Source organism: Chanodichthys erythropterus, chromosome 6, assembly GCF_024489055.1.
Source record: "Chanodichthys erythropterus isolate Z2021 chromosome 6, ASM2448905v1, whole genome shotgun sequence".
Classification (NCBI taxonomy): domain Eukaryota; kingdom Metazoa; phylum Chordata; class Actinopteri; order Cypriniformes; family Xenocyprididae; genus Chanodichthys; species Chanodichthys erythropterus.
The window spans coordinates 15,580,243-15,592,851 of record NC_090226.1 but is presented as its reverse complement, the minus strand read 5'-3'; the positions used below and the strand labels follow the sequence as shown (position 1 = coordinate 15,592,851).

Genomic DNA, 12,609 nt, shown 5'->3' with positions numbered 1-12,609 from the left:
TTACATCCTATGCCTTCCCTATTCAACTTATGCAAAAAGTGTAACTGACATGACGCCAGTTTACACTTTCTTCATAGCTTCAATACGGAAGGCGGCTCATGCGGAAGCGAAATATTTTACTTTATAACTTGTTAAATATGCTTTTTTTTACACAAACGCATCGCTTCACTTCAGAAGGACCCCCCGGATCCATGTGGAGCACATATTTATGATGGTTGGATGTGGATGGAAGCACTTTCTTCAGCTCATACTCATTGAACCCTATCACTGCCATTATAAAGCTTGGATGCATCAGGATATTTATTAATATTTCTACGATTGTGTTCATCAGAAAGAAGAAAGTCATATACACCTATGGCTTGAGGGTGAGTAAAGCTTGGGCTAATTTTCAAAAGTGAACTAATCCTTTAAATCAAGGGATGGTCACTTTTCATTCCACTGACTTCCATTCACACACATGAACACGGAAGACCAAAAACGCAAGCTTGTGAATTTTTGGAACTGGGTTCCAAAGTTCAAATTTGGTCTGACCATGTAAAGTCATATCACATGAAGACATGTGACCAATAGAAAGATGATATGTCATAGTGTGACATATTAGATTAATAAAAAGAACAAACTTTAAAGCTTCAGGTTTGCAGAATTGCAGGACAGATTGTGTATTTTTACATTTTATATTCATTATTATTTGTTGAATGTTAAATTATGTTTAAAAAAAAAAAAAAAACGCCACAGAGCATGATATCATATCACAACCATTATAGTGCATCCAAAGAAATTTTGCTTGCTCAAAATCTAGTGTGTATTGGTTCCTCTCATGTTGCTTGTACAAAAACCAATTCTAATTCTAAGTGCTTCAAAAAGCTGATTGCGTGATGCACAGCATTGCTACCTATGTAGAGATGTAAATCACTCACTGCTGTTACTATAAAAAATTCCAATGTTTTTTTCTGCTCAAAATTTCCTTGAAAAATCATACTTATTTCCGTCACGAAAAGCAAACAGTGTCTTGTATTTCCTCATCATACGCCTTTGTAACATTAATGAACGATCACGCACTCATCACAGCGCTGGCCTACAATCCCCCGTGAAGGCTCCATATGGCCGCAGGACTAAGTCTTCGTAAACCCCTCAGCCTGGAAGACTGTCCCTAACACAAAGGGTGAAGGGAGGGAGGATGTGACTACTTGGACCATTCTCACTGTGCCTGGCCACCAATGAGTCCATATGGGTCATATATTCAGTGTGTTGATCCTTAATGAGATTGACTTAATCTCCTCTCCTCTAGCAAGACAGTTTTGTGAGGCTAAATCAACCATGTCAACCCTAAATCTCGATGAGATTGATGAGGTAAGAGTGGCTACCTTGACGCACTGTTGTTCTGAGCCTGTTTAGACATGTTGAAGACTGGTAAAGAGATGGTCATGACTTGCCACAGACAGTCACACACCTGCTACGATTAATCCCATATGCACGTTGCGTGTCTCAATTCATTGAGGTCGTAAAAACGATGTACTTGGATATCTAACAACAACATTTCAAAGGATAGTATCATCTCAAATATAACTATACAGTACGTACAATATGTACATTTAAGTATTCACAGTTTTCCAGCAGAGAAATCCTACACGTGTTTTAGCACATGTATCACTTGCGCTATGCATTAAGTTAAAAACATCATCTAGGCAACATCTCATTGAATATTTCAGTGTGAACATGTCTTGCACTCATTTTCTTACAAAATGGTGGACATATGTAAATGGGACACACCTGTACTCTATGGATACCCTGAAAACTATTTGGTAAACATTTGCATTGGTAACCTGAAGACAAATAAACCAACTAATGGTTGCTAAAGCAAAGGAACATCTTCCAATGTGAATGCAGGCAAGCGTAAGCCACTAAACTGAACAGAACAGAAGCTGAAATCAAACGTTCTCTGGTTTAATTTCAATAGATGAACAATAAAAGGCATTTGTTTTTTTAGGTTAAGCAAACAAAATGTTTTAAAAATCATTTAGGAAAATCAGAATTGGGAGGAAGGTCAAGGAGAATGGTAAATTCAATGATGTACCTATGTCTTTGTCATCTTAAAATCCTAATATCAAGTTTTTTGAGAAATATATTGCATTTTTTTTCATCAGCTGGGAGAGCCCAGTGATGGCATTTTTGCCAAATGTACCAAGATCCTCGGAAACACCGACTTCACATTTTATATCATGGCTAATTGGGATACTTTAAAAAGATACGTTTTCATGTTGTTCCTACAGAGGACACATCCGCTTCAAACATGTAAATATTGCGGTAGGTTTATGACCTCATCATATGCAAATACACCAACCAACCGGTTTGCCCTCTCTGCTGCTGCCTTCAGGGAAGTTTTGACAATTTTCAGGGAGGCTGGAGACTCATATAATCTAACAAAGTCACATTCATATTTTCCTCATGGAGAGACAATGTCCAATTTTGAATATCTCCAGATCTCCTAACCGTTTTCAAGTATCCTGTTGTTTCTCCACATCACTTTGTCCTAATGAGCTACTTTTGAGTCTGGGATATTCTAGTGTGAATATTCAATCAAGCCAATATTGCCATGTGAAACTATAACTGTAGATCTGTAAGATTGGAAAAGTGAATGAAAGGACAAGACAAAACATTAGCAGTCTTAGAGCTACTGAAAACAGTATAACCAATTGCACATGAACTAGATTACTCATGAGCTGCTTGCCTACTGATTGGATTTCATGTCTTGCGCATGTATACTGTTTAGACATGCTGTCAGAAACCTACATGATGCGCCTATCTGTTTACCCAGTTTATAAGGTGATGTTGTTTATGAACATCAGTAATTGAAATGGGGCTCAGTCTGACTAAGTGTATTAAAACTACAGTTAAAAAGACAGTTAAAACATTTATGCAAAGAGCAATTATGATTTAAGTTGAATAATAACTTAAAACAATGGGCATACAAATTCCAGTAATGTTTTAGTGCACATTCCTGCATAAAAACATATTGCATTTTATAGGCTTGTTTAAGGGCCTGTTGGCTTGTATAGCAAAGACTTCTATGGAATAACACTCAGACATTGTTCAGAACTCCCTACAACTGTGTACTGCACTATGCAGGCATGCTTCCTTCAGTCATTTTAAGTCAGTTAAATGTGCTGAAACACAAGTAACAACATTTTCCCATATTTTGACATCTGAGAGTAAGATTACTGTAAAAGAAAAAAGTAGGGTTTTAAAAAAGTAACATACATGGATGAATTATTCACAATAAGATCTATAACATGGATTTAAAAGTAGATTAATTTCATGCCAACTTCAAGGGGATAGTACTTTTTTTTTTTAAATAGGATCAATAAATGACAGTTCTCAAACAAAATGGTAGTATTCATTTTTTTATTTCTCTTTTTTAGAAAAAGAAACTAATACAAGCTCATTTGGTTACTTACACACACTTTGTCATTATTTAAAACTTTCTTTTAATCTTCTTTCACTTTATCACTTATTTTCATGCGTTCTGTGATTATCATGCTTTGAACCACATGGCCAACAGACAAGGTTACTGAAGGAAAATTACACCATTACCTCTTTCAAACATGAGTAAAAACTCTATAAAAGGGTGAAATAAAAGCAATACAAAAACCTGACTAGTAAAGCTGGAAGAGAAACATTAGTCATCCCGTGCTGAGCCTTGATTATTTAGTCAAGTGTGTTCAGTTAAAAGGCACAAGCCTAGAGTCCCCAGAACCAAGGGGTTCATGCACTAAGACGAACCACAGAGAAACAGCCATGTGAACGGGTGCTTTGGTGAAAAATTCATGATAAACAGACAGGAAGTAGAGAGATGGAGCGAGATGCAGTTATTGGTGCGGCAGAGATCTCTTTACAGCATAAAAGATGGATTTCATAAGTAAGACAGAGGTAGAAAAACAACACTAAACCATTTTCGCAAGGATACTTTTCCCTGATGTATTCCAAAAATTTGCGGGAGACCACATATGAAGAGACACTATAGAGGCCTGGGGTTTATAATCTTAATTCTAGCACCAACATCTAAAGCTATGTTTTTTCCTGAAACCTAGCTTTATTAAATGCTAAATCTTTACACCTGCTAGATGTGTGGAATCATATAAATGTCCATTAGACCCTAAAAGAGGGTTAAAACCTGAGAAAGAGGTGTGAAAAGACATGTTGTTTTTCCAATTAAGGGGACTTTCGTAATTACTTGCCTGGTTTCCTCATTCTTACCTTGGTCCAGGTAGCAAACAGATGCTTTACAAACACCTGTCAGGGCCAATGGGTTAAGCACCGTTCATTTTCACAGTCCTTTAGCAGATTAGTGTCTTACCTTGAATCAATTCTAAGCATTCTAAGCATTCAGTGTTCAATTCACAGCTAGAAAGAGTGAGGCAGTGTCAATAAACATGCTTACATTAGGTCAACAACCTTCCGAACAACCAAATGCATATATTGTTTGTCCTAACATTGGGTTCACATGGACAAATACTCAAAGTGCAGACACTGAGCAGTGCCACTGTGAAGGGAGGGTGAACGTGCTGTGTGCTCTACTGTATAAAGTACAGGATTCTCCTATCAACCTAAGAATTGACAAAATAGGTCAGTATAAAGAGATATTGCAGACTACACAATCAACCACTGGAAATTAACCACACTGTGTCCTGATGCTGAGCTCTGGGGGAGGGGAACTACCCTGCACTGTTTGGAAAAGAGTGAGGTTAAAAGGAAAAAACTGAATGCTAAAGGATGCTTGCCATCCACCTTTTGTTATCTCATAATTTGAACATGTTTATGAAGTTCTCACACTGGAAGTTTGGTATCTATCATCACTGAGTGCAAACAGCACATGGTTATTGAAAATACTGCCAACGTGCAATTCCCTTCCCCCACAATCAGCTTCAGGGAAATATATTCTGCTGTTTACAGGCAAACACATGACACTGCCTGTTGCCTTCGATTGAAACCTGACCAATATCTTTTAAAATAGCACTGATAAAAACACGCTCCTATATCACCTGTGAAATAGACTTTCCCAATACCTTCCAGGAACGGGCATGGCCATCAGACAGCATTGTGACCTACATTACTCTACCACTTACAAACAAGTACAAACCTTCTTACATCTTGTTCTATGCTAACATATCCAAAGCAACAGCTTCAGTTGTGGAAAAAAATGGCTGAGAGTTGACCTCACACTGGGATGCAAGTGACAGGGGAGGATCCTGTTAAAATAGAATAAAACTAGAAATGTGCTGATCTAAATTAGATCAAGATAACATAACATGGGCTTTAGAACACCAAATTGACATTTTAAAGATGTTAGATTAGAGCCAGATGCTTGACCTAAAACTGCAAATTCACTCTAAGCCCTTAAAAGTATACTAAGATTCACACATACACACAAAACAGCCCTTAAAGATGCAAAAGTTGTACATTTGTCTGAGCAGAAGTAGTGTAAACTTCAGAAAAGACCAGATGAGGAGCAAGCAACAGCATCAAAATTTCACCCACCTCAATCAACAGCACTGGATTCAAGACCAAGGTGTAAAAAAACAGCCCTGATGTCAACTTTGAATTTCACACTCTGAAGGCCATTTGATAAAAACACAGTATAGTATAAAAGAGTTTTTGCTTGCTACACTTCATTAAAAATCGAAACAGTGAGCTTTGACACTCATTTAAAAAAAACAACTCAGAACAAAAAAAATCCACTTCTAAAACTGCTACAAATATGTCTTTATCCCTGAAAAGCTAAGGAATCTCTATGAAACAAGCTTCGGCAGCACTGTGCGAAAGGGTATACTTCCAGTGGAGTCACCCATCATGGTGGTCCGCAGTTTGTTGTTGGTTGAGCTCATGACTGGGGGTACCTTGGAGATTATAGTAGGGAAAGAGGTGCTGTGCTCTGTGATCCGTTTGGGCACCATGGATTTCTCGCCACCAGGTGCAGGCTTGGGCAGTCTCTTGTAGAGCCAGGGGTGCCTTAAAGCCTGAACTGGTGTCATTCGAGTACTAGGGTCCCAATCCAAACACTTCTTCAGAAAGTCAATAAATGTTGGGTCATCACAGCCTTTGAGAGCCGCCCCCCACTCCTTGCTTCCTGGGGGACCTCGCAATTTTCCTCGACGAGAACGGCTCCCGTTGAGGACTACAGTGCCGTTGCTAAGTGTGCTGACCGTGCAGTAGCGTGGGTGGCCTTTGGAGTTGATGAAGTTCTTGGCACGCTTGGCTTGTTCCAGCAGTTTCTGAGTTGGCATACCCAGTAGCTCCATCATGCAGGCCAGCTGGTCACCTTCATCTTCACCAGGAAACAGAGGGTATCCTGTCAGCAGCTCTGCCAGAATGCAACCAAAGCTCCACATGTCTATAGGCATACCATATCGTGATCCCAAGATGACTTCAGGAGCACGGTAGAAGCGGGATTGGATGTATGTGTAGACACGCTGGTGATCGAAACAGCTGGAGCCAAAGTCAATGACCTTGATCCCACTCCTGCCCTGCTGCTTCAGCAATATATTCTCTGGTTTCAGGTCACAGTGGATGATCTTATGGCGATGGAGAGCCTCCAAGCATTGGAGGATAGAGTGTGCAAACTTGCGTACCAGCGGGAGACTGAAACCCTGGAACTTGTTGCGTTTGATGAGCTCATACAGGTTCATGCTGAGGAGCTCAAAAGTCATGCATATGTGGTTCCGGAAGGTGAAATTCTCCAACATGTGAACTACGTTCATGCTGCCTGTCTTATCTTGCTTCTTTAGATGCTCCAGAATTCGGATCTCCTCAGCAGCTTGCCGATGGAAGCGCTTCTCGTTACGCACCATCTTCAAGGCAAGGTGCTGCTGTAACTTGTGGTCATAAACCTTTGCCACTTGTCCAAAACTACCTTTGCCGATCACCTTGAGGAACTCGTAGCGATAGGCAAGGTGATCATGAGGTACATGGATGTATCCTCCCTGGTCATCATCATAACCACAGTTGTTAGTGCCCCCTGCCACTGCCTGCCTCTTCTTGGCATTTGGTCCCAGGAAGTAGATCTCAGAATAGCTGTGGATCTCCTGTTGCTCCAAGGTAGTCAGTTGCTGCCGGTGTTGCTTGATAGCTTGTTCTGGGGTCATTGGGCTGCTCAGCTTTGTGGCTTTTGTTGAGCTCTCAGAGGATTTCACAGAGCTGTTGCTGTCCACGCTTCTCTCTTTGGAGACTGCAGGTTGGGACTTAGCTGGTACTTGGCTTGTGCCATTGAGCTGGCTCATACCATTGAGTTTGCGGTTGTAGGTGTCCTCGTAAACATATTTAACCTTCATCGGTCCTCCTCGGATTGCTTGATGATCCTTCATTGTAGGCTTGTTGACTCCCTTCAAAAGGAAAGAGATATTTCAACAATTTGTCAAAACATCAAGTTTTGTAAGACAAAAATTAAGTTGAACAAAGCCAACATTATCTTTTCAGCTGAGTGGATATTCACAATAAAAGGGAGGATTCCTCTTATAGCTTCTGGCTTAGATGATGTACAACTGAAAAATCAATGCACTGTAACGCTGAGGTTTTATCAGACCAGTGTTAAAGAATCAATAGTGCAAACGTGCAGAATTAATCAGCCACCTTGTAACCCTGGGAATAACATGGGACCATTGATGCATGAGTGATAATTGCAGTGACAGAGAATGCCAGACAGTCTCTGCAGTCTGACTGGAACGTGAAATGAAAACTGGTGGAACAGGATGTTACTTTCATACTCACAAGGGATACAGGAAACAAACCTATGCAAGCAAGTCTACTTAAGACCTGAAATATTGCTGACTGCAAAGCACAGTAACGCAATTTACATAGGGTGAATTCAGGTTGATTGGGACACTTTTTCCAAGTCATCTCAATGGCAAAAACTGCCCCAATCACACTGAATTGACCCTACAGAACAAACTACATTTCAGTAGACTGGGAAAACCAAGCAATGTGGAAATTTTCTTTTAGAAAGGGTGTATGACTTCACCATAAATGTTCCCTCACATACTTTCAGGACAACGCTTGGAAAGAATTCTCGCCATGGTTGAGAAATTTCCACTAGACCTAACTATATCATTAAATATGCATTGAACTTTTGCCTTACAAAATAAGCATGTCATAAATAGAGTTTTTTTATGTCAGTCACGGTGGGCTTTCCTGAGTGAAGGGGGATAGAGGAACTATCTTTCACATTCAGGATGTTTAATGCACCATGACTGCTCCAAGATCAAAATATCAAAGATTTATAGTTAAGCCCAAGCTATAGCCTGTTTGGCTCTGCATACAGCAAAAGAAGAAAAAGAAGAAAGCAACGGACCAAAAATAAGGTCACTTAGATAAAATTATAAAGTGCCAAATAAACTCTGCTAGTCATTTTGGAGGGGGAAGGGGCATGGAAAGGCAATTCCAAGGAGTGCGACAAAAATAGAAACCAGTGTGTTGGGAACTGAAGGATATTGCAGACTAGCCAAATGCATCAGCTGTTCAATTACAACAAAAACGCATGGTTGACTCAACAAGGAATATGTGACCTAAATTAAATCTGCTGTGTGGGAAGCTAGCTATATGAATGTGTGGAACTACTGGAAACCACTACGATTGCTTGTACCCCAAATGCCAGAAAATCAAAGATGTTTATTGAACGTTTACGGTAGACCGATTACTAGTTAATTATTTGCTGAGGGTAATACTGATTCATTATCTAAGAAGTGCAGTGTGATAACACACGGTATTATTTATTGCATAATAGTACAGTGGAGAATCGGATTATCATATCCTTTACCATCACCGGTCCCATGATGACGTATCTTTCGGTAAGCTACATAGACCTCACTGAGAGGCTTAATCTGTCCAGTCTGAACACATGATATTGTTTTAGTGTATTTGCTCACCATACAAATAGAAATTTCATTCAGTTAAGTTTTATTTATTGAAAGACTAAAAGTACTGGCTTTCCATGCCATACACATGCTGTGAGGCACAATAAACTGACCTCATGTGCTGCAGATGGAACTTGTATCACTATCAGAATGTGGGAGGAAGGCTTGTCTAAATACATAACGTTCCAAGATGCACAAGTGGCGGCAGAACATGTGCTCAACTAAGGCTCTTCTTTTCAAGCTCACTTGTTCTTTAGAACTGAATAATGTTCTTTAGAACTGTTCATGCGAGCACTAGAGAAACATTTTCATCTAGGGCTCACTGAAAGAATGCTGTGAACGATGAGTCCTAGAAAGTTCTGGGCACTTGGTCTGGGGAACAGGAAGTCAGGACTTACAGTGTGTTTGGGGAGAGGTGGCAGTCCAGAGGGACTCTGTCCATTCACATCAGCATCCTGGTTCACAATGTGATCGGTGCGCATGTAGGAATCATACAGACCGTCCCCGTGGCGAGCTGCGGAGAAACGCAAACACATAAACCTGGGATTAGGCTGTGAATCCACAAGCAAAATATTAATACACTTGCTGCATCATCATGCAATATACCCATTACACAAGCAAAAATTTCTATTACAAAAACATAAGAAAGACAAAAAAAAAACAATGTTCCCATCTGAGAAACACAAATCCCCTTAGGGAGGTATGTAACCAAGTTGCAGGTGCGTCAGACAGTTTCTTGAGCACATTACACAGCAGGTGGCTTCATATTAAACCAGGCTTCATGACTCATTTCAGTTTCAGCAGTTTCCACAACTCTGACTGATTATGTTATTAAAGCTTATTAATGACCTAGACCACTTTTTCCTTAAGGGGTATTTCACCCAAAAAAGAGGAGTAAATTATGACAAAATTTTTATGTCACTCCAAATGTGCGTGACTTTAGTTCTTTTGTGGAACACAAATTATTTGAATAATGTATCAACTGCTTTTTTTTCTCCATACAATGAATGTATATTGTTGTATATTATAATATATACCTGTATGTGTGTGTATTTATATATACATAATAAATATAAACAGTGCACACATGTATATTATATAAACACAAACCTTTATTTTGGATGCGATTAATCATTTGACAGCACTATTTACTTTCATTGTTTCATTCAGAATTTTCATTTTTGTTTGAACTAGTTGATGAAATGAGCAACGAAAGAGTTTAAATGTTTTTATCAAAACAATCTTGGCATTTTGAAATATGTGCAACTATACAAACCCTCATATACTATGAACTTATTGAGCATTTAGACCCCATTACTATCACTCACTGAGATGTCAATTCAATAAACTGATTATATGAAGATAATGTGGCCTAGGGGATATTGCTCCCATTGTCCTATGCATTTTCTCGGCAGATGTGACAACTTCATCAGCTGGAATAAACAAGATGTGGTTGCAAGCTTGTGACATTTGCTTTTTTAAGTACATTAATGAAGAATTTTTAACAGTGGCAGGGGGCATTCATAAATAAAGCAATTAATTGGCTGTCTTAAAAATAGTCTTCACTTGCCAAGTGACCCAAGACCAAACTTGCAGAGCTGGATATTACATTTCATATGGATCTACTTACCTGCAGTTATGGGGCCATCTGGTTTTCTGCTCAATATCATCATAGTTGCATGCAATCAACATCAAATATTTCTTTTTCCTCTGAAAAATATTTTCACTAAAGCAAGATCCATCCAAAACCACAATGCAATGTCTTTCTAGTGAGACGTCCAAAATGTCAACAGAGTCTCATATCCGAGAGGAAGATGGTTAGATGTCCAGAGAGGCTAGAGAGACGACTTCACAGTGCTGTAAGGTTCAGGCATGATCCCCTTTAAGCTGTTTTCATGAGGCTTATCACTTTGACCACCTGTATTACAAGCATGGAGAAGAAGTAATAGAGGTGTCCAGCATGATGAAGAGAGACAAAAAGGTCCGAAGAGATACTGTAGCTAGACGTGCATTAATTCACAAATGCATCAGTAGAAACCAAATAATGGTTGGTGAGAAGCGGTCGTCCTCGATGTTGATGAAGACTCAAAGTTGCAGGGGAGACAAATGCGTTTCCGTGACCACAAACTGTCTCCCTAAAGAACAATTAGACTGAGTCCAAAAATTAAACCGATGTCGACCACCTCCACTCTTCCCCTCTCTTGAATATTGTGTTGTTGATTTGAACAGAAGAGTCATCCCAGCCTGAGCACACGGTCCAGCGGGCAGCTAAAGCTCAGGCTAGTGTTTCCTCTTTTCCGGATAGTACAAGTCTAACTTGTTTTCATGTTTAAAAACAAAACAAGACGACCAAATTAACTCATATTCTCAAACAGGTCGTCTCATGAATCGTCGGAGGGTTTTTCATGCAAGTTCCGTCCCGTAATGGTGCGCGTATGGCTGTGTGGTTTTCTTAGCTTGTTGCTAAGAGCGTCTTCAGCTTCGCCCAGCGCGACGTCATCAAACAGGGCACGTGAGAAGACTGCCTGGGGCGCGGCCAAAACAACGCCATTTTGGCTCAAACTTCCTCGAGATTCAAGGTTGAACAATTGACCTAACGTACTAGGAAGTGCTTATTGAGCCAAAATGGGGCTGTTTACGGAAGAGGGACTTTAAATCAAAACATTAACAAAATAGTTATAAAATAGTAATAAAATAGTCATAAAATTGATAGATTACTCATGTGACTTCTGTAGTAACGGCAAGGAAATTATTTTAATTTCTGTTTTATTTATGCGCTTATCATTTAGACTGAAGTAGAAAACTGTAGGAGGAAATTATGTAGGATTACAATTAAGTGGAAGTCATATCTCAGATTGTATATTTTTATAACTTACTTGGGAAAGGACTTTGGTTATATAATTATATATTTTTTAAGGGCCATGGGGTAAATAAGAAAAGGTTTTATTAATGTTTTTGGACCATTTTTTTTTTCTTTATTTTTAAAAATGTTGTAAATGACATTAAACAGTAGCTTGTTTTGTATAGACGTAAAAGCAAAAATGGTATTACAGTGTGTAATATAATTATTAAATAAAATTTTTTGCTGTTATATATTTGATTTCACTATTTGCATAATTTAGCCAGTTTTATTTTGGAAAATGTTCATTTTTATGATATTGTGGATACACATTTCTACTGGTTTTGTGAATAAAAATTCCCATGTTTGCAAGGAAACAAAAATAATAATGTAAAGTGAAATTATTCAATAATTATTAACCCAATTACAGAGACAAAAACTAAAGATGGCCTAAGATGGGGGAAAAAACAATTCATTATGCAAATAAATGTAAGAAAGAAGACCATCTGTCATTCAGTATGCAAAAATTAAGATGTCATAGTTGAATAGTGACCATTCAAGCTACGCAAGTCAGTAGAACATTTTTTTAAAGCTCCATAAATTTCTTAAAAAGTTTAATGTTATGTGCACATGCCAGAAATAGAAAGCACAACCAAAATGGCAATCTACAAAACAAAGGTACAAGATTTATTGCAAGATAAATATAGAAAATATCAAAATACAACAATCCTAGTGTTATCCTAAGCTGTGTTGCATATCTTGAATTGCCTTGGCAAGTCTGGTGTTGTTGTCAAACTCGTTATAGATCTAGATATAGATCAACACAAGCAGAAGATCACATGCAGGGGTGACAGGGGTGATCTGGTG

At 38.8% G+C, this 12,609-nt stretch overlaps 1 protein-coding gene across 1 annotated transcript; it reads right to left on the bottom strand.

The window, feature by feature from the left end:
- Positions 1-708: 708 nt before the first annotated feature.
- Positions 709-11,393, bottom strand: dyrk3 (dual specificity tyrosine phosphorylation regulated kinase 3). Its single transcript, XM_067388235.1, has 3 exons — positions 10,534-11,393; positions 9,302-9,417; positions 709-7,376 (listed from the first exon to the last, which is right to left on the bottom strand). Exons 1-3 carry the CDS (start codon positions 10,574-10,576, stop codon positions 5,787-5,789), a joined length of 1,749 nt encoding a protein of 582 aa, XP_067244336.1. The 5' UTR covers positions 10,577-11,393; the 3' UTR covers positions 709-5,786.
- Between the last annotated feature and the right edge of the window lie 1,216 nt (positions 11,394-12,609).

Coding starts and splice junctions, on each gene's coding strand:
- dyrk3 (XM_067388235.1), bottom strand. CDS start 10,576: ATGATGATATTGAGCAGAAAACCAGATGGCCCCATAACTGCAG. Junction 9,418..10,533: donor AGATGGCCCCATAACTGCAG/GTAAGTAGATCC, acceptor GTTTCTCCGCAG/CTCGCCACGGGGACGGTCTG. Junction 7,377..9,301: donor CACCTCTCCCCAAACACACT/GTAAGTCCTGAC, acceptor TTCCTTTTGAAG/GGAGTCAACAAGCCTACAAT.